This window comes from Anomaloglossus baeobatrachus, chromosome 3 (genome assembly GCF_048569485.1).
Source record: "Anomaloglossus baeobatrachus isolate aAnoBae1 chromosome 3, aAnoBae1.hap1, whole genome shotgun sequence".
Lineage (NCBI taxonomy): Eukaryota > Metazoa > Chordata > Amphibia > Anura > Aromobatidae > Anomaloglossus > Anomaloglossus baeobatrachus.
The window spans coordinates 505929420-505955132 of record NC_134355.1 but is presented as its reverse complement, the minus strand read 5'-3'; the positions used below and the strand labels follow the sequence as shown (position 1 = coordinate 505955132).

Below are 25713 nucleotides of genomic sequence, written 5' to 3'. Positions count from 1 at the left end.
TTAGTTTTCTTCAAGGAGTTCCATACTAAGCTGTTCAAACTGTCTGATGCAAGCTTTTGCCATGCTAATGAGGTCTGTGTTCTGCTTCTTCTAGGGTTTCCGTGATGCCTGTGAGAAAGGACCCCTTACAGGACACAAGATTTCCGGCATCCGCTTTGTCCTGGAAGATGGTGCTCACCACATTGTGGATTCCAATGAAATGTCTTTTATTAGGGCAGGAGAAGGAGCCTTAAAACAAGGTACTTGAGTCTTGTTACCTGGATGTGATTGTTTCTTTGTTTCTTCAGGTGTCTTTCCATCTTTACTAGAGAAACAGTAGGGATTTCTTTTTCTTTGTCGCTCCATTGGGAGACCCAGACAATTGGGTGTATAGGCTATGCCTCCGGAGGCCGCACAAAGTATTACACTAAAAGTGTAAAGCCCCTCCCCTCCTGCCTATACACCCCCCGTGCTCCCACGGGCTCCTCAGTTTTTTTTGCTTTGTGCGAAGGAGGCAGACATGCACGCACAGCTCCACAGATTAGTCAGCAGCAGCTGCTGACTATGTCGGATGGAAGAAAAGTGGGCCCATATAGGGCCCCCAGCATGCTCCCTTCTCACCCCACTCTTGTCGGCGGTGTTGTTAAGGTTGAGGTATCCATTGCGGGTACGGAGGCTGGAGCCCACATGCTGTTTTCCTTCCCCATCCCCCTTAGGGCTCTGGGTGAAGTGGGATCCTATCGGTCTCCAGGCACTGAGACCGTGCTTCATCCACAACTCCTGAGGAGCCTGCTGGATAGGAGCCGGGTATCGTTCAGGGACATGGCCCTGCTACTTTAAGGTACTCTGTGTCCCCGTGGGGACCGCGCATAGCAACACTCCAGCATTGCTGGGTGTGCTAGTGCACCGGGGACTGCGGCGCTGACCGCGTTTGTGCCATTATACACTGCAGCGTCGCTGAGTGTGTTTGTGTATGGGGATTACCGCGCTGACCGCCGCTGCCATTGTTTTTACTGAGGCGTGGCTGGGACTGTTAGTGCGCCGGGGACTCTGCGCCGGCCGCGCTTATACGGCGGCCGCGCTTATAACTCGTGTCCCCGGCTTTTGGGCCTAGTCTCTTTTTCTTCCCGCCCCCAGCCCTGCCAGTCAGGGGAAGGGCGGGCCGCTGTACAGCACGGCAGCACTGAGGGCTGGAGCATGCTTTGCATACTCCACCCCCCTCACTGTGCACAGTGAGGCACCAGCTCCCGCACTTTCTGGGTCACGCCCACGGCTCCCTCCTCTCCTCAGGACGCCGGCAGCCATTCCTGTCAGCTCCTAGGACGCTGCAGAGGGGAGACAAACTCTGGGGGTCCCAGGCAGGGATTCTGGTGGCCACACAACCGCTTTAAGCGGGCGGTAAGCAGCACCTGAGGTGCTGGCCCCACTTGTGCAGAAGTGTGATTATAGTTTATATGTTTACAGGCTATACTTTACACTGTATGGTGCACAGTTGATTTCTGGCTATATACCCTGTTGAGTTGCTCAAAGGAGACAACAATATGGCGCCCACAAGAAGCAGGGTGCCAAAACACAGGCTTACTATGCTGCCTGCGCCGCATGTACAACCTCGCTACCGGCAGGTTCCACTGACCCTCATGATCCTGAGGCCGCTCTCAACCTTGATACTCCTGATGGGGACGCCATAGTGAATGATCTTATTGCGTCCATAAATAAGACGTTGGATATTTCTCCCTCAGCTCCTCCAGCAGAGGAGTCAGCTTCTCAGCAGGAGAAGTTCCGTTTCAGGTTCCCCAAGCGTACAGCGAGTATGTTTCTGGATCACTCCGACTTCAGAGAGGCAGTCCAGAAACACCGAGTTTGTCCAGATAAGCGTTTTTCCAAGCGCCTTAAGGATACACGTTATCCCTTCCCCCCTGACGTGGTCAAGGGCTGGACTCAGTGTCCCAAGGTGGATCCTCCAATCTCCAGACTGGCGGCTAGATCCATAGTTGCAGTTGAAGATGGGGCTTCACTCAAGGATGCCACTGCCAGACAGATGGAGCTCTGGTTGAAATCCATCTATGAGGCTATCGGCGCGTCTTTCGCTCCAGCATTCGCAGCAGTATGGGCACTCCAAGCTATCTCAGCGGGTCAAGCCCAAATTGACGCACTCACACGTACGTCTGCGCCGCAAGTGGCTTCCATAACCTCTCAAACGTCGGCATTTGCGTCCTACGCTATTAATGCTATCCTGGACTCTGCGAGCCGTACGGCGGTTGCAGCAGATGCTCTTCTGCAGGCGTTGGACACTCTGAAGGTAGAAGGAGTGGTGATCCCTGTTCCTCTTCAGCAACAGGGTCACAGTTTTTACTCCAACCCTTTTGTGGTTCAAAAGAAGGACGGGTCTTTCCGTCCTGTCCTGGACCTAAAACTGCTCAACAAACACGTAAAGACCAGGCGGTTCCGGATGGAATCCCTCCACTCCGTCATCGCCTCAATGTCCCAAGGGGATTTCCTTGCATCGATCGATATCAAAGATGCTTATCTTCACGTTCCGATTGCTCCAGAGCATCAGCGCTTCCTGCGCTTCGCCATAGGAGACGAACACCTCCAGTTCGTGGCACTGCCGTTCGGCCTGGCGACAGCCCACCGGGTTTTCACCAAGGTCATGGCTACAGTAGTCGCGGTCCTCCACTGCCAGGGTCACTCGGTGATCCCTTACTTAGACGATCTGCTGGTCAAGGCTCCCTCCCAAGAGGCATGCCAGCACAGCCTCAACGCTACTCTGGAGACTCTCCAGAGTTTCGGGTCGATCATCAATTTTTCAAAGTCAAATCTGACACCGGCCCAATCGCTGACATATCTTGGCATGGAGTTTCATACCCTCTCAGCGATAGTGAAGCTTCCGCTGAACAAGCAGCGTTCACTACAGACGGGGGTGCAATCTCTCCTTCAAGGTCAGTCACACCCCTTGAGGCGCCTCATGCACTTCCTGGGGAAGATGGTGGCAGCAATGGAGGCAGTCCCTTTCGCGCAGTTTCACCTGCGCCCTCTTCAATGGGACATCCTACGCAAATGGGACAGGAAACCGACGTCCCTCGACAGGAACGTCTCCCTCTCTCAGGCAACCAAAGCTTCCCTTCGGTGGTGGCTTCTTCCCACTTCATTATCGAAGGGGAAATCCTTCCTACCCCCATCCTGGGCGGTGGTCACGACGGACGCGAGTCTGTCAGGGTGGGGAGCAGTTTTTCTCCACCACAGGGCTCAGGGTACGTGGACTCAGCAAGAGTCCTCGCTTCAGATCAATGATCTGGAGATCAGGGCAGTGTATCTGGCCCTAAAAGCGTTCCAGCAGTGGCTGGAAGGCAAGCAGATCCGAATTCAGTCGGACAACTCCACAGCGGTGGCATACATCAACCACCAAGGCGGGACACGCAGTCGGCAAGCCTTCCAGGAAGTCCGGCGGATTCTACTGTGGGTGGAAGCCACAGCCTCCACCATATCCGCAGTTCACATCCCAGGCGTAGAAAACTGGGAAGCAGACTTTCTCAGTCGCCAGGGCATGGACGCAGGGGAATGGTCCCTTCACCCGGACGTGTTTCAGGAGATATGTTGCCGCTGGGGCATGCCGGACGTCGACCTAATGGCGTCCCGGCACAACAACAAGGTACCGACGTTCATGGCACGGTCTCAAGATCCAAGAGCTATGGCGGCAGACGCCTTAGTTCAGGATTGGTCGCAGTTTCAGCTCCTTTATGTGTTTCCTCCGTTGGCACTGTTGCCCAGAGTGTTACGCAAGATCAGGGCCGACTGCCGCCGCGTCATCCTCGTCGCTCCAGACTGGCCGAGGAGGTCGTGGTACCCGGATCTGTGGCATCTCACGGTCGGCCAACCGTGGGCACTACCAGAGCGACCAGACTTGCTGTCTCAAGGGCCGTTTTTCCATCTGAATTCTGCGGCCCTCAACCTGACTGTGTGGCCATTGAGTCCTGGATCCTAGCGTCTTCAGGATTATCTCAAGAGGTCATTGCCACTATGAGACAGGCTAGGAAACCAACGTCCGCCAAGATCTACCACAGGACGTGGAAAATTTTCCTGTCGTGGTGCTCTGCTCGGGGTTTTTCTCCCTGGCCATTTGCCTTGCCCACTTTTCTGTCCTTCCTTCAATCTGGACTGGAAAAGGGTTTGTCGCTCGGCTCCCTTAAGGGACAAGTCTCAGCGCTCTCTGTGTTTTTCCAGAAGCGCCTAGCCAGACTTCCACAGGTACGCACGTTCCTGCAGGGGGTTTGTCACATCGTTCCTCCTTACAAGCGGCCGTTAGAACCCTGGGATCTGAACAGGGTGCTGATGGTTCTTCAGAAACCACCATTCGAGCCAATGAGGGATATTTCTCTCTCACGCCTTTCGCAGAAAGTGGTTTTCCTAGTAGCAGTCACTTCACTTCGGAGAGTGTCTGAGCTAGCAGCGTTGTCGTGCAAAGCCCCTTTCCTGGTGTTTCACCAGGACAAGGTGGTTCTGCGTCCGGTTCCGGAATTTCTCCCTAAGGTGGTATCCCCCTTTCATCTCAATCAGGATATCTCCTTACCCTCTTTTTGTCCTCATCCAGTTCACCAATGTGAAAAGGATTTGCACTTGTTAGATCTGGTGTGAGCACTCAGACTCTACATTTCTCGTACGGCGCCCCTGCGCCGCTCGGATGCACTCTTTGTCCTTGTCGCTGGCCAGCGTAAAGGGTCACAGGCTTCCAAATCAACCCTGGCTCGGTGGATCAAGGAACCAATTCTCGAAGCTTACCGTTCTGCTGGGCTTCCGGTTCCCTCAGGGCTGAAGGCCCATTCTACCAGAGCCGTGGGTGCGTCCTGGGCTTTGAGGCACCAGGCTACGGCTCAGCAGGTGTGTCAGGCGGCTACCTGGTCGAGCCTGCACACTTTCACGAAACCCTATCAGGTGCATACCTATGCTTCGGCGGATGCCAGCCTAGGTAGACGAGTCCTTCAGGCGGCGGTTGCCCACCTGTAGGAAGGGGCCGTTTTACGGCTCTATTACGAGGTATTATTTTACCCACCCAGGGACTGCTTTTGGACGTCCCAATTGTCTGGGTCTCCCAATGGAGCGACAAAGAAGAAGGGAATTTTGTTTATTTACCGTAAATTCCTTTTCTTCTAGCTCCAATTGGGAGACCCAGCACCCGCCCCTGTTTTTTTGTGTACACATGTTGTTCATGTTGAATGGTTTCAGTTCTCCGATATTCCTTCGGATTGAATTTACTTTAAACCAGTTTATAATTTTTTCCTCCTTCTTGCTTTTGCACCAAAACTGAGGAGCCCGTGGGAGCACGGGGGGTGTATAGGCAGAAGGGGAGGGGCTTTACACTTTTAGTGTAATACTTTGTGCGGCCTCCGGAGGCATAGCCTATACACCCAATTGTCTGGGTCTCCCAATTGGAGCTAGAAGAAAAGGAATTTACGGTAAGTAAACAAAATTCCCTTCTTTATATGTATTTATTGTTATTACTACTGCCGGAGACACGGACAAGATGTCTATTTTCAACGCCCAACATTAGACATACATCCCTCCATTTGGCAATCAGCCCTTGGGGCCACCACACTCCAAATCTTATGCTCAACTTTTTAGGGTTTAGGGTAAAATAAAAAATTGGAAAACCACGCTGATCCTCCCCCAGAAGTGGCTTATGGCTAGCAGCATGTTGGCAGAGACATGACCTGCACAATTACTGACTTCATTTGAGGTTTGGATCAAGTCGGGGTCACAAATCAAACTTTTAAGATTCGACTGTGCCTGCTGAACCAAACTCCCAAAGGTTCGCTTATCTTTACCTGTAACTTCTTAACCCCATAGAAAAAAAATTAAAGTCCTGGATAACTCCTTTAATGATAATTGGTCACAGTATGCATTTGTTTTCTATGGTAGCAAAGAAACCTGATTGAAGAAGCAGAACACCGCTTTCTAACACAATATCAATGGTAATTTGCATTATTTTTTTTATGGCAGCTTTGGAGCAAGCAACTATTTCCATCTTGGAACCAATAATGTCTGTTGAAGTCGTTGCACCTAATGAATTCCAAGGTTCTGTGATTGCTGGCATTAACAGAAGACATGGCGTGATTGTAGGACAAGACGGGGCCGAGGACTACTTTACACTTTATGCTAATGTAAGTATCGCTACGGGATCCAAGCCCAATATTATTAACTAGAAGGTGGCCCGATTCTACGCATCGGGTATTCTAGAATTTACGTATTGTGTAGTTCATGTATGATTTTTGTTATATATATATATATAGATATTGTTGTGTGTAGTTACCAAGTGTTTGTGTAGGCGCTGTACATGTTCTGGGTGTTGTCTGGGTGTGACGGGGGGTGAGAGCGGTGTTGTATGTGTGTTGCGTGTGTTGCGTTGTTTGTGGAGCGCTGTGTGTCTGTAGCGTTGTGTGTGTGTGTTGCGCGGTTTGTGTGTGTGTGGTGTGTTTTGGGGGGAGGTATGTTTTGTGCAATGTGTGTGTTGTGCGGTATGTGCGTATATTTGTGTGTGCCGCGGTGTTTGTGTGTTGGGTGTTGTGTGTGTGCAGCGTTGTCTGTGTGTGTGGGTGTCTGTGTAGGGCAGTTGTTTGTGGTTCCCAGTGTGTGTGTGTGGTGTGTTGTGCAGTGCGCGCGCATGTGTGTGTGTGTGTGCATCAGCCTCTCTTCTCTCAGCCTACCTCTCCCAGCCTCCCTCTCCCAGCCTCCCCAAGCATCAGCCTCCACCAGCATCAGCCTCTCTCCTTCCAGCCTCCCCCAGCATCAGCCTCCGCCAGCATCAGCCTCCCTCTCCCAGCCTTCCCCAGGATCAGCCTCTCTCCTCCCAGCCTCCGTCCTCCCAGCCTTCCCCAGCATCAGCTTTCCCCTCCCAGCCTCCCTCAGCATCAGCCTTCCCCAGCATCAGCCTCTCTCCTCCCAGCCTCAGCCTCTCTCCTTCCAGCCTCCCCCAGCATCAGCCTCTCTCCTTCCAGCTTCCCTCAGCATCAGCCTCCCCTTCCCAGCCTTCCCCAGGATCAGCCTCTCTCCTCCCAGCCTCCTTCCTCCCAGCCTCCCCCTCCCAGCCTCCCTCAGCATCAGCCTCTCTCCTCCCAGCCTCCTTCCTCCCAGCCTCCCCCTCCCAGCCTCCCTCAGCATCAGCCTTCCGCTCCCAGTCTCCCCCAGCATCAGCCTCCCCATGCATCAGCCTCTCTCCTTCCAGCCTCCCCCAGCATCAGCCTCCCCTTCCCAGCCTTCCCCAGGATCAGCCTCTCTCCTCCCAGCCTCCTTCCTCCCAGCCTCCCCCTCCCAGCCTCCCTCAGCATCAGCCTTCCGCTCCCAGTCTCCCCCAGCATCAGCCTCCACCAGCATCAGCCTCTCTCCTTCCAGCCTCCCCCAGCATCAGCCTCTCTCCTTCCAGCCTCCCTCAGCATCAGCCTCCCGTTCCCAGCCTTCCCCAGGATCATCCTCTCTCCTCCCAGCCTCCTTCCTCCCAGCCTCCCTCAGCATCAGCCTTCCCCTCCCAGTCTCCCCCAGCATCAGCCTCCCCAAGCATCAGCCTCCACCAGCATTAGCCTCCACCAGCATTAGCCTCTCTCCTTCCAGCCTCACCCAGCATCAGCCTCCCCAAGCATCAGCCTCCACCAGCATCAGCCTCCCTCGTCCCAGCCTCCCACTCCCAGCCTCCCCCAGCATCAGCCTCTCTCCTCCCAGCCTTCCCCATGATCAGCCTCTCTGCTCCCAGCCTCCTCCAGCACGCCGTGCTCCTCTGCCGACACTCACACACCCGATCGCATCCACTCACACACACCCGATCGCATCCACTCACACACACCCGATCGCATCCACTCACACACACCCGATCGCATCCACTCACACACACCCGATCGCATCCACTCACACACACCCGATCGCATCCACTCACACACACAGACACTGACGATATCGCACATACGCGCTTATACTCACAACATCCGGAGGTATCACATGCTTCTGGCCATGTGATCCTCCCGCAGGTCCTGGAAGCTCACAACAGCACAGTACCGCCGCCGAGAAGCAAGCGATATCCCAGGATGTTGTGAGTATGTGGATGCGATGTGATGTGTGAGGTGTGCGTGAGTGTGATCTGATTTGTGTGTATGTGTGTGCTGTTATGTGTGTGCTGTTATGTGTCTGTATTTTCCGCCGCTGCAGGACCTTGATGTGTGGATGCGATGTGATGTGTGTGTGTGATGTGTGTGTGAGTGTGAGCCGGTGTACACTGGTAACTATGATACACATCGGGTAACTAAGGGACCTTAGTTACCCGATGTTTATAATGGTTACCAGCTTTCACGGCCTCCGTCAAGATCCCAGCATCGCAAGGTTATGTCTGGCGCTGCCGGGATCCTGACGGAGCCGGTGTAGAAGCAAGTGATATCCCAGCATGTTGTGATGTGGGAGGTGTGTGTGAGAGTGAGTGTGAGAGTGAGTGTGATCTGATGCGTGTGTGTGTACTCACCTGGGAGTCGCGGCTCCGTGTCAGTTGGGCCAGAGCGAGCGTGCATTGCGTGAGGGGGGCGGGGCCTGCAGAGAGCCGGGGAGAGAGGCCAATCCGTGTGGGGGGGCGGGGCCATGGCGAGCCCAGCGGCCAATCAGCTTTGTGTCACCGTAAGGACACAATTTCGGAGCATGACAGACAGACAGACAGACAGACAGACAGACTAAGGCAATTATATATATAGATTGCCTGGAACTCCTTGCTTATGTTCTGTGTTTTTACAATAGGAGTATTACATTTTTAGAACTTACAGACCCTTCCTGACATGGCGAGTTTCTGTTTTCTTTTTCGCTCCTAATTGGGAGACCCAGACAGTGGGTGTATAGCTACTGCCTCTGGAGGCCGCACAAAGAACTACACTTAAAAGTGTAAGGCCCCTCCCCTTCTGGCTATACACCCTCCCGTAGGAGTACAGATTCCTCAGTTTTAGCTTTGTGCGCAAGGAGGTCAGACACGCACGCATAGCTCCATTGTTCTTAGTCAGCAGCAGCTGCTGACTATGTCGGATGGAAGAAAAGAGGGTCTATACAGACTCCCAGCATGCTCCCTTCTCACCCCACTTATGTCGGAGGTGTTTGTAAGGTTGAGGTACCCATTGCGGGTACGGCGGCAGGAGCCCACATGCTGATTCCTTCCCCATCCCTTTTTACAGGGCTCTGGGTGAAGTGGGATTTACCGGTCTCCAGGCACAGAGACCGTGCTCCATCTACAGCCCCTGGAGAAGATGCTGGATGGAGCGGAGTACATCAGGGACATGGCCCTGCTTCCTCAAGGTACTCTGTGTCCCCGTGTATCTGGCGCTCACACCGCAGCATGCTGGGTGTTGTAGTGCGCCGGGGGACATCAGCGCTGCGGCGCCTGTGCCATGGCCTCATTCAGCTTTGCTGAAGCAGGCACATTTATGGAAATAGTCCGCGCCGGCCGCTGGGACTGCGGCGCGGCTGGCACTTGTAGTGCGCCGGGGACTTCAGCGCGGCCTGCGCTTTTACGGCGGCCGCGCTGATAACTACAGTCCCCGGCTTTTGCGGCCTGCTTCCTTTCGTTCCCGCCCCCAGACCTGCCAGTCAGGAGAGGGGCGGGACGCTGCCCACGCTAGAACTCGGTCGCGCCGGCCGCTTGAACAGCGGCGCGGCTGGCACTTGCGGTGCGCCGGGGACTTCAGCGCGGCCCGCGCTTTTACGGCGGCCGCGCTGATAACTCGAGTCCCCGGCTTTTGCGGCCTGCGTTCGTTCGTTCCCGCCCACAGACCTGCCAGTCAGGAGAGGGGCGGGACGCTGGCCAGTGCATCAGCGCTGAGGGCTGGAGTCGTTTTTACATACTCCAGCCCTCACAGTCAGCACAGAGGGGACACTGTTCCCGCACTTTTGTTTGGGAACTCCCACGGACCGCCCCTCTCCACAGAAGCCTGCAGCCATTCTTGCTGACACGCTGAGCTGCAGAGGGGAGCCGGGGAGACCCAGACAAGGCATTCTGCAGCCTCTTACCCGCTGTTCAGCGGGCGGTAAGCAGCCCAGTGGGCTCACCCCCTCTTGTGCTCGTAGTATCCTTAGTATTTTGTGGCTACAAATACTTGGTATTGCATAGCGCTGGTCGCCCTTTGGCTATAGACTCTCTCACATGCAGAGAGCCAGCAGCATGTCGCCCGTAAAACGCAAGGGTGCCAAGGCACAGACATTGTATGCTTCCTGCACCGCATGTGGGACTTTTCTACCGGCAGGCTCCACGGACCCCCATTGTGTGCAGTGCTCGGCCCCTGCGGCGCTTGCACAGTCGGGACCTCTGCTGGACGTGTCCCAGGGTGTACCACCTGTGAATGCTGTCCAGGTGACAGGGACTGAGTTTGCAGCTTTTGCTGACAGAATGTCTCTCACTATGTCACAAATTCTTGACACATTGCGAGCTAGGCCTGTACTTCAGACCACGGACACTGTGCATGTATTGCCCCCTGGTCCCCCTCAGCCCCTAGCTCTGGGACGGGCATCTACACCTCAGGGTGAAGACTCTGACTCGGACGATGGCCCCGGGCAGCCTAAGCGGGCTCGTTATGACGGGCCTTCACATTCATCTCAATGGTCTGGATCCCAGCGGGATGAATCTATGGGTGATGAGGCGGACTTAACTGATCAGGATTCTGATCCTGGGACCGCTCTCAATCTAGATACACCAGATGGTGACGCCATAGTTAATGATCTTATATTTAACATCAATAAGATGTTGAATATTTCCCCACCAGCTCCTCCTGTAGAGGAGTCAGCTTCGCAGCACGAGAGAATCCATTTCAGATACCCTAAGCGTACATTAAGCACTTTTCTGGACCACGCTGACTTCAGAGACGCAATCCAGAAACCCCACGCTTATCCTGAAAGGCGTTTTCCTAAACGACTTAAAGATACACGCTACCCTTTTCCCTCTGAAGTGGTCAAGGGTTGGACCCAGTGTCCAAAAGTGGATCCTCCAATTTCCAGGCTTGCAGCCAGATCCTTGGTTGCTGTTGAAGATGGAGCGGCACTTAAAGATGCCACTGACAGGCAGATGGAGCTCTGGCTGAAATCCATCTATGAAGCGATTGGAGCGTCATTAGCGCCTTCTTTTGCGGCCGTATGGGCACTCCAAGCTATCACGGCCGGGCTTGCGCGAGTCGACTCAGTCACACGTGCATTTGCCCCGCAGGTAGCACCATTGACCTCGCAAATGGCGGCATTCGCGTCGTACGCGATTAATGCTGTTCTTGACGCTACAAGCCGCACGGCAGTGGCGTCAGCCAACTCAGTTGTTTTGCGTAGGGCTCTGTGGTTGAGACATTGGAAAGCAGATTCTCATTCCAAGAAGTGCTTAACCAATTTGCCTTTTTCTCGTGACCGATTGTTTGGAGAGCGTTTGGATGAAATCATCAAACACTCCAAGGGTAAGGACTCTTCCTTACCGCAACACAGACAAAACAAGCCCCAACAGAGGAGGGGTCAGTCTGGTTATCGGTCCTTTCGAGGACAGGGCAGGTCCCAATTCGCCTCGTCAAAAAAGACTCAAAAGGACCAGAGACGTTCAAATTCTTGGAGGTCTCAGTCACGCCCAAAAAGACCAGCCGGAGGAACCGTTGCCAAAACGACGTCCTCCTGACTTGCGGTCTCCGATGCCCACACCCGCGGTCGGTGGGAGGCTGTCCCACTTTGGCGACATTTGGCTAGCAAATGTCAAAGACCGTTGGGTGAGAGATATTCTATCTCACGGGTACAGGATAGAGTTCGGTTCTCGTCCGCCAACTCGTTTCTTCAGAACTTCTCCACCACCAGACCGAGCCGATGCTCTGTTGCAGGCGGTGGCCGCTCTAAAGGCGGAAGGAGTGGTGACCTCCGTCCCTCTTCAGGAACAGGGTCACGGTTTTTACTCCAATCTGTTTGTGGTCCCAAAAAAGGACGGATCGTATCGTCCCGTCCTGGATCTGAAGTTGCTCAACAGACACGTAAAAGTCAGGAGGTTCCGGATGGAATCCCTACGCTCCGTCATAGCCTCAATGTCTCAGGGAGATTTTCTAGCATCAATAGACATCAAAGATGCGTATCTCCACGTGCCGATTGCACCAGAGCATCAGCGTTTCCTACGCTTCGTCATACACGACGAGCACCTACAGTTCGTAGCGTTACCCTTCGGTCTGGCAACAGCCCCCCGGGTCTTCACCAAAGTCATGGCAGCAGTAGTAGCTGTTCTGCACTCGCAGGGTCACTCGGTCATCCCGTACCTAGACGACCTGCTTATAAAGGCATCCTCTCAAGAAGCATGCCAACACAGTCTGAAGGTGGCGCTAGACACTCTCCAGACTTTCGGGTGGATTATCAACTTTCCAAAGTCTCATCTAACCCCGACCCAATCTCTGACTTATCTTGGCATGGAGTTTCATACTCTATCAGCGATAGTGAGGCTTCCACTGGACAAGCAGTGCTCGCTACGGACTGGAGTGCAATCTCTTCTTCAGAGCCAGTCGCATTCACTGAGGCGCCTCATGCATTTCCTAGGAAAGATGGTAGCAGCAATGGAGGCAGTCCCGTTCGCGCAGTTTCATCTGCGCTCTCTCCAATGGGACATTCTGCGCCAATGGGATGGGAATTCGACGTCCCTCGACAGGACTGTCTCCCTCTCTCAGACTGCCAAGGACTCTCTACGTTGGTGGCTTCTCCCCAACTCATTGTCACAGGGAAAGTCGTTCCTTCCCCCGTCCTGGGCAGTGGTCACGACAGATGCGAGCCTATCAGGGTGGGGAGCGGTGTTTCTCCACCACAGGGCTCAGGGGACGTGGACTCAGGAAGAGTCCACCTTGCAGATCAATGTTCTGGAAATCAGAGCAATCTATCTTGCCCTGCGTGCCTTCCAACAATGGCTGGAAGGCAAGCAGATTCGGATTCAGTCGGACAATTCCACGGCGGTGGCGTACATCAACCACCAAGGGGGAACACGCAGTCGCCAAGCTTTTCAAGAAGTCCAGCGGATTTTGACGTGGGTGGAAAGCAGAGCGTCCACCATATCTGCAGTTCACATCCCAGGCGTGGAAAACTGGGAAGCAGACTTTCTCAGTCGCCAGGGCATGGACGCAGGAGAATGGTCCCTTCACCCGGACGTGTTTCAACAGATCTGTTGCCGCTGGGGGTCGCCGGACGTCGATCTGATGGCGTCACGGCACAACAACAAGGTCCCAGTTTTCATGGCACGGTCTCACGATCACCGAGCGCTGGCGGCAGACGCGTTGGTTCAGGATTGGTCGCAATTCCGACTCCCCTATGTGTTCCCACCTCTAGCATTGTTACCCAGAGTTCTCCGGAAAATCAAGTCCGACTGCCAGCGAGCCATACTCGTCGCTCCAAATTGGCCAAGAAGGTCGTGGTACCCGGATCTGTGGCATCTCACGGTAGGCCAACCGTGGGCACTACCAGACCGTCCAGATCTGCTGTCTCAAGGGCCGTTTTTCCATCTGAATTCTGCGGCCCTGAACCTGACTGTGTGGCCATTGAGTCCTGGATCCTAGCGGCCTCAGGTTTATCTCAGGGAGTTGTTGCCACAATGAGACAGGCTAGAAAACCATCCTCAGCTAAGATCTATCACAGGACGTGGAAGATATTCTTAGCGTGGTGCTTGGCTCAAGGGTTTTCTCCCTGGCCATTTGCATTGCCAATTTTTCTTTCCTTCCTGCAGTCTGGGTTGGAAAAAGGTTTGTCCCTTAGCTCGCTTAAGGGTCAAGTCTCCGCGTTATCCGTATTCTTTCAGAAGCGCTTGGCACAGCTTTCTAAAGTACGCACGTTTCTCCAAGGAGTTTGTCATATCGTTCCTCCTTACAGACGGCCATTGGAACCCTGGGATCTGAACAAGGTTCTCCTTGCTCTTCAAAAGCCGCCTTTCGAGCCTTTGAAAGAGGTTCCCCTTTCTCGGCTTTCACAAAAGGTAGTTTTTCTTGTAGCGGTCACGTCTCTTCGAAGAGTGTCCGAGCTGGCGGCGTTATCTTGCAAATCTCCCTTCCTGGTATTTCACCAAGACAAGGTAGTACTGCGTCCAATTCCAGAGTTTTCTCCCAAGGTGGTTTCTTCCTTTCATCTCAATCAGGATATCACTTTGCCATCTTTGTGTCCGCATCCAGTTCACCAATTTGAAAAGGGTTTACATCTGTTGGACCTGGTGAGAGCACTCAGGATTTACATTTCTCGCACGGCGCCTCTACGCCGTTCGGATGCGCTCTTTGTCCTAGTCGCTGGTCAGCATAAGGGATCGCAAGCTTCCAAATCCACCCTGGCGCGGTGGATCAAGGAACCAATTCTTCACACATACCGTTCTGCTGGGCTTCAGATTCCATCTGGACTGAAGGCCCATTCTACCAGAGCCGTTGGTGCGTCCTGGGCGTTGAGGCATCAGGCTACGGCTCAGCAAGTGTGCCAGGCGGCTACCTGGTCGAGTCTGCACACGTTTACCAAACACTATCAAGTGCATACCTACGCTTCGGCAGACGCCAGCCTAGGTAGACAGGTCCTCCAGGCGGCGGTGGCCCACCTGTAGGAAGAGGCTGTATGACAGCCCGTTCATGTGGTATCTTTTTACCCACCCAGGGACTGCTTTTGGACGTCCCACTGTCTGGGTCTCCCAATTAGGAGCGAAAAAGAAGAAGGGAATTTTGTTTACTTACCGTAAATTCCTTTTCTTCTAGCTCCAATTGGGAGACCCAGCACCCGCCCTATCTGTTTTTAGGGTTTCGTTTTTTTCGGGTGCACATGTTGTTCACGTTGTTTCTTAAGTTCTCCGATCTAGTTATCGGATTGAATTTGTTTTTGAAACTGTTATTGGCTTTCCTCCTTCTTGCTTTGGTACTAAAACTGAGGAATCTGTACTCCTACGGGAGGGTGTATAGCCAGAAGGGGAGGGGCCTTACACTTTTAAGTGTAGTTCTTTGTGCGGCCTCCAGAGGCAGTAGCTATACACCCACTGTCTGGGTCTCCCAATTGGAGCTAGAAGAAAAGGAATTTACGGTAAGTAAACAAAATTCCCTTCTTTGCGCTTTTGTTCCCTCCCTTCTTCCAAGAGGCGCATGTATTTTATTAATCCAACCACATAGACATATGAGGGCTTATTAATTGTGTAGTTGAGTTGTACTTTTGATTATCGCCATACATTTTGTCATGTGATGTACTGAAAGGGGTGAAAAAAAAATCAAAAAACTATGTGCTCGGAAATTGCAAAAAATTGCAAAAAAAAAAGGGGCAATCCAGAAGTTGTGTTTTTGGGTTTTTTTTTCTTTTGTTTTTACAGCTGTTATATGTCAAAAATGAGCAGGCAGTATGATTCCCAGGTCCGGGCGATACCGAACTTGCATAGTTTTATTTTAACATTTCAGAGGAGAAAACTAATATTTGGAAATTCTTAAAAACATGTTTTGCCTGTATCGCCATTTTTGAAGAACTGTAATGTTTTCATTTCTTGGTGGATGGCGCTGTATAAGGGCTTGTTTTTTGCGCCCGGAGCTGACGTTCTTACTATTTTGCAATGCTTGCATTGTGGATGAGCTTTGGTGAAATCTCATCCATTCTCCGCAGAAAAAAATATCCGCAGCATAAATTGACCTGATCTGAGAGTTAAAAATCATGACCAATTTATGCTGCAGATTTTCATTGCAGGTTTTACCCTTTTTGTAGAGCAAAGCTGTGCCCAATCTTCAGCAGGAGTTTGTGGTTAATTTTTTTTTTGTTTTTTTTTGTTTTTAGTAGCATTCACATGGGCAATTTTTAAAAAGTTTTTATTTTTAGTAATGCCCTGCCCCTTTTCGGTATTGCAGTTTTCTGGTGTGGATTCCCTGATTTATTGTCGTATAAGGATCATGTGATACCACCTCATTCTGTGACTGGGAAATATGGTTTCTGCATTTGCTCAGTGTCAGGCTGGCAGATGATCTGTTCAGTGTTAGTATGGTGGGCTGACTTTCATACTACTGTACTGTATACATAAATTTGTGCTTTACCTTATTCCTATGAGCAGCCATTGTACAGAATCAGACCAGTTTCCATTGCAGTTATGTGTAATGCATTGAAATACTTGATGGTGCGTATTTATTTTTTATCTTTTTTTTTTTTTTTTTATAGGTTCCTCTTAATGATATGTTTGGCTATGCAAGTGAGCTGCGATCCTGTACAGAGGTATGTGTGGTGCTGGGAGCGAAGCAAGAAGTGATCTTGATTTCTCTTCTTGTGGCCCCACTTCCATGTCTGAGTTTTGCATATGTTCCACAGTTTTTTGGGGGGTGTTTTGCAGATAGAAGACTTATTACAGCCTTTGGCCCCATTCATATATCATTAGATGTGTCTGACTTTGGTCTGATCATAGACCAATGTGGCATAATGCATTGTTCCCTGATGTAATGTAGAGCGCATAAAAAAACATGAATGTGAATTCAGCCTAATGGTATCGTCATGTGCGGCAGGATTACAGCCATAGCGGTCACCTCAATAATCCATCATATAGTCATACACCTAATATTATAGCTGGAAGCTCTGTGCCCTGCACCCTGATCACATCTCACATATACTTGCACATATGGGGATTGTATATTTAATCAGAAGGGACTAGCTACTACTGGAAACCTTCTGGCACAGGTTAATTTCTTTGAACAGAAAATAATTTTGGATGTTAAAATCCATGGTAGCTTTTCTTTTTTTTTTCTTCAACTTTTTATTTTTGAAAAAAGATTTTTAAATAAGTTTTACAGTAAAACAAACAGTTATACATGTAAAAGAAACATTTCCCAGGTATTCAGTTAGATACATTATGTAACACACAAATTAGAAGTCAGGTGAAGGAGGAGTAGCCTCCCAACGCACTTTGGCCTCGGAAAGGGGAAAGAAATCAACACCACCACTATGGGGACTCAGGATACATGCTCGTCTTCTCTGGGACTAGTGTATAATATGAGTACCCACTGCAGTAAATACCTTTCTTTGTCGCTCCATTGGGAGACCCAGACAATTGGGTGTATAGGCTATGCCTCCGGAGGCCGCACAAAGTAATACACTAAAAGTGTAAAGCCCCTCCCCTTCTGCCTATACACCCCCCGTGCTCCCACGGGCTCCTCAGTTTTTTTGCTTTGTGCGAAGGAGGCAGACATGCACGCACAGCTCCACAGATTAGTCAGCAGCAGCTGCTGACTATGTCGGATGGAAGAAAAGTGGGCCCATATAGGGCCCCCAGCATGCTCCCTTCTCACCCCACTCTTGTCGGCGGTGTTGTTAAGGTTGAGGTATCCATTGCGGGTACGGAGGCTGGAGCCCACATGCTGTTTTCCTTCCCCATCCCCCTTAGGGCTCTGGGTGAAGTGGGATCCTATCGGTCTCCAGGCACTGAGACCGTGCTTCATCCACAACTCCTGAGGAGCCTGCTGGATAGGAGCCGGGTATCGTTCAGGGACATGGCCCTGCTACTTTAAGGTACTCTGTGTCCCCGTGGGGACCGCGCACAGCAACACTCCAGCATTGCTGGGTGTGATAGTGCACCGGGGACCGCGGCGCTGACCGCGTTTGTGCCATTATACACTGCAGCATCGCTGAGTGTGTTTGTGTATGGGGACTACCGCGCTGACCGCCGCTGCCATTGTTTTTTACTGAGGCGCGGCTGGGACTGTTAGTGCGCCGGGGACTCTGCGCCGGCCGCGCTTATACGGCGGCCGCGCTTATAACTCGAGTCCCCGGCTTTTGGGCCTAGTCTCTTTCTCTTCCCGCCCCCAGCCCTGCCAGTCAGGGGAAGGGCGGGACGCTGTACAGCACGGCAGCACTGAGGGCTGGAGCATGCTTTGCATACTCCACCCCCCTCACTGTGCACAGTGAGGCACCAGCTCCGGCACTTTCTGGGTCACGCCCACGGCTCCCTCCTCTCCTCAGGACGCCGGCAGCCATTCCTGTCAGCTCCTAGGACGCTGCAGAGGGGAGACAAACTCTGGGGGACCCAGGCAGGGATTCTGGTGGCCACACAACCGCTTTAAGCGGGCGGTAAGCATCACCTGAGGTGCTGGCCCCACTTGTGCAAAAGTGTGATTATAGTTTATATGTTTTACAGGCTATACTTTACACTGTATGGTGCACAGTTGATTTCTGGCTATATACCCTGTTGTGTTGCTCAAAGGAGACAACAATATGGCACCCACAAGAAGCAGGGGTGCCAAAACACAGGCTTACTATGCTGCCTGCGCCGCATGTACAACCTCGCTACCGGCAGGTTCCACTGACCCTCATTGTGTGCACTGCTCGGTCCCTGTAGCACTTACTCAGCCGGAGCCTCTGCTAAGGGGGGCCCAGGGGGAACAACCAGCTAACACTGTCCAGGTGACAGGGACGGAGTTTGCAGTTTTTACTGACAGACTTTCTGAGACTATGGCTAAAATACTAGAAGCTTTGCAGTCCAGACCGGTATCTCAGACCATGGGCACTGTGGAATCACTGCCCCCTAATTCCCCTCAGTCGGAACATCAATGTCCCCCCGGGGTGTCTCATAGATCCCAGGGTGAGGTCTCTGACACGGACCGCAGTCCCAGACCGCCTAAGCGAGCTCGCTTGGAAATCCCCTCGACCTCATCACATTGTTCAGGGTCTCAGAGAGATGACTCTCTGTATGATGAAGCGGAGGTAGCCGATCAGGATTCTGATCCTGAGACCGCTCTCAATCTTGATAATCCTGATGGGGACGCCATAGTGAATGATCTTATTGCGTCCATAAATAAGATGCTGGATATTTCTCCGTCAGCCTCTCAGCAGGAGAAGTTCCGTTTCAGGTTCCCCAAGCGTACAGCGAGTATGTTTCTGGATCACTCCGACTTCAGAGAGGCAGTCCAGAAACACCGAGTTTGTCCAGATAAGCGTTTTTCCAAGCGCCTTAAGGATACACGTTATCCCTTCCCCCCTGACGTGGTCAAGGGCTGGACTCAGTGTCCCAAGGTGGATCCTCCAATCTCCAGACTAGCGGCTAGATCCATAGTTGCAGTTGAAGATGGGGCTTCACTCAAGGATGCCACTGCCAGACAGATGGAGCTCTGGTTGAAATCCATCTATGAGGCTATCGGCGCGTCTTTCGCTCCAGCATTCGCAGCAGTATGGGCACTCCAAGCTATCTCAGCGGGTCAAGCCCAAATTGACGCGCTCACACGTACGTCTGCGCCGCAAGTGGCTTCCATAACCTCTCAAACGTCGGCATTTGCGTCCTACGCTATTAATGCTATCCTGGACTCTGCGAGCCGTACGGCGGTTGCAGCCGACAATTCGGTGGCATTACGCAGGGCCTTGTGGCTACGGGAATGGAAGGCAGATTCGATTGCCAAAAAGTGCTTAATCGGTTTGCCATTTTCTGGCGACCGTTTGTTTGGTGAGAGATTGGACGAAATCATAAAACAATCCAAGGGAAAGGAAACATCCTTACCCCAGGCCAAACCAAAATTACCCCAACAGAGGAGGGGACAGTCGAGGTTTCGGTCCTTTCGGGGGGCGGGCAGAGCCCAATTCTCCTCGTCCAAAAGGCCTCAGAAGGATCAGAGGAACTCCGATTCATGGCGGTCTAAGTCACGCCCTAAAAAGACCGCCGGAGGTGCCGCTACCAAGGCGGCTTCCTCATGACTTACGGCCGACTCACACCGCATCCTCGATCGGTGGCAGGCTCTCCCTCTTCTGCGACACCTGGCTGCCACAGGTAAAAGACCGATGGGTGAGAGACATTCTGTCTCACGGTTACAGGATAGAGTTCAGCTCTCGTCCTCCGACTCGATTCTTCAGAACATCTCCGCCTCCCGAGCGAGCCGATGCTCTTCTGCAGGCGGTGGGCACTCTGAAGGCAGAAGGAGTGGTGATCCCTGTTCCTCTTCAGCAACAGGGTCACGGTTTTTACTCCAATCTGTTTGTGGTTCCAAAGAAGGACGGGTCTTTCCGTCCTGTCCTGGACCTAAAACTGCTCAACAAACACGTAAAGACCAGGCGGTTCCGGATGGAATCCCTCCGCTCCGTCATCGCCTCAATGTCCCAAGGAGATTTCCTTGCATCGATCGATATCAAGGATGCTTATCTTCATGTTCCAATTGCTCCAGAGCATCAGCGCTTCCTGCGCTTCGCCATAGGAGACGAACACCTCCAGTTCGTGGCACTGCCGTTCGGCCTGGCGACAGCCCACCGGGTTTTCACCAAGGTCATGGCTACAGTAGTCGCGGTCCTCCACTGCCAGGGTCACTCGGTGATCCCTTACTTAGACGATCTGCTGGTCAAGGCTCCCTCCCAAGAGGCATGCCAGCACAGCCTCAACGCTACTCTGGAGACTCTCCAGAGTTTCGGGTCGATCATCAATTTTCCAAAGTCAAATCTGACACCGGCCCAATCGCTGACATATCTTGGCATGGAGTTTCATACCCTCTCAGCGATAGTGAAGCTTCCGCTGAACAAGCAGCGTTCACTACAGACGGGGGTGCAATCTCTCCTTCAAGGTCAGTCACACCCCTTGAGGCGCCTCATGCACTTCCTGGGGAAGATGGTGGCAGCAATGGAGGCAGTCCCGTTCGCGCAGTTTCACCTGCGTCCTCTTCAATGGGACATCCTACGCAAATGGGACAGGAAACCGACGTCCCTCGACAGGAACGTCTCCCTCTCTCAGGCAACCAAAGCTTCCCTTCGGTGGTGGCTTCTTCCCACTTCATTATCGAAGGGGAAATCCTTCCTACCCCCATCCTGGGCGGTGGTCACGACGGACGCGAGTCTGTCAGGGTGGGGAGCAGTTTTTCTCCACCACAGGGCTCAGGGTACGTGGACTCAGCAAGAGTCCTCGCTTCAGATCAATGTTCTGGAGATCAGGGCAGTGTATCTGACCCTAAAAGCGTTCCAGCAGTGGCTGGAAGGCAAGCAGATCCGAATTCAGTCGGACAACTCCACAGCGGTGGCATACATCAACCACCAAGGCGGGACACGCAGTCGGCAAGCCTTCCAGGAAGTCCGGCGGATTCTACTGTGGGTGAAAGCCACAGCCTCCACCATATCCGCAGTTCACATCCCAGGCGTAGAAAACTGGGAAGCAGACTTCCTCAGTCGCCAGGGCATGGACGCAGGGGAATGGTCCCTGCACCCGGACGTGTTTCAGGAGATATGTTGCCGCTGGGGCATGCCGGACGTCGACCTAATGGCGTCCCGGCACAACAACAAGGTACCGACGTTCATGGCACGGTCTCAAGATCCCAGAGCTATGGCGGCAGACGCCTTAGTTCAGGATTGGTCGCAGTTTCAGCTCCCTTATGTGTTTCCTCCGTTGGCACTGTTGCCCAGAGTGTTACGCAAGATCAGGGCCGACTGCCGCCGCGTCATCCTCGTCGCCCCAGACTGGCCGAGGAGGTCGTGGTACCCGGATCTGTGGCATTTCACGGTCGGCCAACCGTGGGCACTACCAGACCGACCAGACTTGCTGTCTCAAGGGCCGTTTTTCCATCTGAATTCTGCGGCCCTCAACCTGACTGTGTGGCCATTGAGTCCTGGATCCTAGCGTCTTCAGGATTATCTCAAGAGGTCATTGCCACTATGAGACAGGCTAGGAAACCAACGTCCGCCAAGATCTACCACAGGACGTGGAAAATTTTCCTGTCGTGGTGCTCTGCTCAGGGTTTTTCTCCCTGGCCATTTGCCTTGCCCACTTTTCTGTCCTTCCTTCAATCTGGTCTGGAAAAGGGTTTGTCGCTCGGCTCCCTTAAGGGACAAGTCTCAGCACTCTCTGTGTTTTTCCAGAAGCGCCTAGCCAGACTTCCACAAGTACGCACGTTCCTGCAGGGGGTTTGTCACATCGTTCCTCCTTACAAGCGGCCGTTAGAACCCTGGGATCTGAACAGGGTGCTGATGGTTCTTCAGAAACCACCATTCGAGCCAATGAGGGATATTTCTCTCTCACGCCTTTCGCAGAAAGTGGTTTTCCTAGTAGCAGTCACTTCACTTCGGAGAGTGTCTGAGCTAGCAGCGTTGTCGTGCAAAGCACCTTTCCTGGTGTTTCACCAGGACAAGGTGGTTCTGCGTCCGGTTCCGGAATTTCTCCCTAAGGTGGTATCCCCCTTTCATCTCAATCAGGATATCTCCTTACCCTCTTTTTGTCCTCATCCAGTTCACCAATGTGAAAAGGATTTGCACTTGTTAGATCTGGTGAGAGCACTCAGACTCTACATTTCTCGTACGGCGCCCCTGCGCCGCTCGGATGCACTCTTTGTCCTTGTCGCTGGCCAGCGTAAAGGGTCACAGGCTTCCAAATCAACCCTGGCTCGGTGGATCAAGGAACCAATTCTCGAAGCTTACCGTTCTGCTGGGCTTCCGGTTCCCTCAGGGCTGAAGGCCCATTCTACCAGAGCCGTGGGTGCGTCCTGGGCTTTGAGGCACCAGGCTACGGCTCAGCAGGTGTGTCAGGCGGCTACCTGGTCGAGCCTGCACACTTTCACGAAACACTATCAGGTGCATACCTATGCTTCGGCGGATGCCAGCCTAGGTAGACGAGTCCTTCAGGCGGCGGTTGCCCACCTGTAGGAAGGGGCCGTTTTACGGCTCTATTACGAGGTATTATTTACCCACCCAGGGACTGCTTTTGGACGTCCCAATTGTCTGGGTCTCCCAATGGAGCGACAAAGAAGAAGGGAATTTTGTTTACTTACCGTAAATTCCTTTTCTTCTAGCTCCAATTGGGAGACCCAGCACCCGCCCCTGTTTTTTTGTGTACACATGTTGTTCATGTTGAATGGTTTCAGTTCTCCGATATTCCTTCGGATTGAATTTACTTTAAACCAGTTTATAATTTTTTCCTCCTTCTTGCTTTTGCACCAAAACTGAGGAGCCCGTGGGAGCACGGGGGGTGTATAGGCAGAAGGGGAGGGGCTTTACACTTTTAGTGTATTACTTTGTGCGGCCTCCGGAGGCATAGCCTATACACCCAATTGTCTGGGTCTCCCAATTGGAGCTAGAAGAAAAGGAATTTACGGTAAGTAAACAAAATTCCCTTCATTCAGCCTTCAAATCTGGAAAGTGTTTCCAAAATCATCCCTCAGAGACCATGTCTTTATAAATCCGTCCATTGTATTGTGGAGCTGTGCCGTCAACCTCTCCATATTTCTAACCTCCTTTCTCCGAGCATAGAGATCTTAGATTGACGGCGGAGCCACCCTCTTCCAGAATAGTGATATTAGATATTTGGCAGCTGTGAGAATATGTAGGAGAAGCTTTAATTCAGGTTTGCTTAAAGACGACAGGAGGGCATTTAGTAAATACATCACCGGGTCCCTACTCACATTTCTATCTACTAATCTACCCATCAGGGATTCCACCTCCTCCCAGAAACCACTGATAGCTGGGCATGTCCAGAATATATGGTATAAGGATGCTCCCCCAAGTCCACATCTCCAACATACATCTGGGTAGGTGCGGTTGAACTTATGCAGAAGCTCTGGAGTGTGATGCCATGTCATAAGGACCTTGACTTGATTCTCCTTATAGAGAGTGCTGACTGAGGACCGAAATGTCCTAGTCCATATCACCGACCAGAGTGCTTCCGATATAGGTTGACCGACCCAGCCCTCCCATCTCTTCATATATGTGTGCTTCACGGTCTCTGGAGAATTCCCACTTAACAATATGTTGTAAATGGCTGAAATTAAACCCTTAGTTGAAGTGCGCCCCGAGCAGAGGGCCTTAAAAGCCAAAGGGCGATTTAACGTCATCTGCCCCCTGATGCTTGAGAAGAAATGTATTATCTGTTGGTATGAGAAATAGAGGTAGAGAGGTAATTTGTACAGGTGTCGTAGGTCTGAGAGTGGCTTTAATTTTAGCGTGACTGGGTTAACAATATCACGGAAACAATACAGGCCTGCCTTTGCCCACTACCCCCAGGCTCATGCCCTCTGTCAAGTGTGGAATGAACAGGAAGGGAGTCAGTAGAGAAGACTGCGTTGCCAATTGGAACTTTATCCTGCACTGCCGCCACAGCTCCCTTATAAATGCCATTGGGCCTAAAAGGTCTCTAGAATGAGTTTCACTAGGGCGGCCCCAGATTAGAGAGCTTGGGTGGAGGTGCCATCCAGAGCTTCTCAATCTCCGTTGTGAGATAGCGACCACCAATGTGGTAAATGGTCGCTATATGTCACAGTGGAGAAGGTTGCTGCGATATTAAACTGAAGAGGTTGCTATGGGACTTGTAGTTCCACAAAGGCTTGTTTCTGCATATAAGGGTCAGGTTCCCTTTAATAATGCCTGTGTGCTGTGCAGGTTTGGGAATCACAGACCTCCACCTGTGGGTGTGTCCAGTCTGATTTAGGAGACTCCGTGTGTGTTCTGCAGAGTGTGAGAGCAGAGCAGGGAGCTCTGGGTGTATCAGCCTGTTGGAGGCTGAACACGGGGCTCTGGAATTCAGTCTGGGTTTAGACTGGAAGTAGTGTGCAAGCCAGGCTGGTTAGTGCTGTGGCTACTGGACCAAAGCTCTCCTGGAGTGGAGAGACAGACAGCAGTCTACAGAGTGTCTCTGGGTTCCTGGAAGGAGCCACAGCAAGTGTTGTTCGCTGGCAAGAGCCAGTGTGTACAGGCGCCACACTTCAAATAGAGACTGTATTGGACTGGAAGCCCGCAGTATGTGGTTGTGCTATGTTTTTGCCTTAAGCCAGGAGAGGCCTGTTATTTTTAATATTTGCCGTTTATGACAAATTTTTAAAAAACGGCTGGATTTTTTATAAAAAGACTGTAGATGTGTTGCTGTAGCTACCTCACCCCGCTGCAAGCGAGTTGAACCCCGAGGTTGTGGGGTGCAACCTTACACCGTCCATTTATTATATTCTGGCAGGGTTGTCCATGAGGCCAGGGTACGCAAATGAGAGGCATAATAATAAAGTATAAGATTCGGGCACGACAGACCCCCCTCTTGTACGTGGTGCGCACAGGACTGAGTCTGGTTTGCGATGCCTCCCTGAGTGCCAGATGAATTGCATAAGCATTGACTGGACTTTTTTCAACAACCCCATAGGAACTTGTACGGGAAGTGTTTCGAACAGATACAGAAATTTTGGGATTATTGACATTTTAATTGTGGCTATTTTAGCTAACACGGAGATCTGTAGGGATGACCACTTCTTTAGGCTATTTTCAACGTCTCGAATCAGGGGTGGGAAATTTGTCTGATATATTGTTTTATGACTAGGGGTTATTTTAACTCCTAAATATCGAGTCAGAACGCCAGGAGTACTTAAAGTTTTGTTTTAGGGACCGCACTTTAGCTTCTGGAATGTTGATGGGTAATGCCTCTGTTTTATCGGAGATAGTTTATATCCCGAGAACCTAGCATACTGGGCTAAGACTGCATGCAAGTTTGGTAGGGAGATAACAGGGTTAGTCAGGGACAACAAGACATCGTCCACAAATAAGGCCACCTTGAAGGTTTTTTCCCGAACCTTGACCCACATAATATCTGGGTTAAGCCGGATTTGTGCTGCCAGCGGCTCAATGCTAAGAACATATAAGAGAGGGGACAGTGGGCATCCCTGCCTAGTTCCATTTCGGATAGGGTGGGATTCTGAATGAGCGTGAGGGAGGCAAATTGTCGCCGCTGGACAGGAGTATAAGCCTCTTAATGCAGAGACAAATGGCCCCGACAGTCTAAAATGGTCCAACACAGAGAACATGAAGGACCAGTCCAGCCTGTCGAAGGCCTTCTCCGCG

General features: G+C 52.0%; 1 protein-coding gene across 1 annotated transcript in view; it reads left to right on the top strand.

Annotated features, from left to right (window-relative positions):
* Positions 1-25713, top strand: part of GFM1 (G elongation factor mitochondrial 1) — a 102653-nt gene that overhangs the window by 71426 nt on the left and 5514 nt on the right. The window contains exons 15-17 of the mRNA XM_075340680.1: positions 95-239; positions 5974-6134; positions 16120-16173. Of these exons, the coding sequence (XP_075196795.1) occupies positions 95-239; positions 5974-6134; positions 16120-16173 (360 nt within the window). The remainder of the gene's footprint in view (positions 1-94; positions 240-5973; positions 6135-16119; positions 16174-25713) is intronic.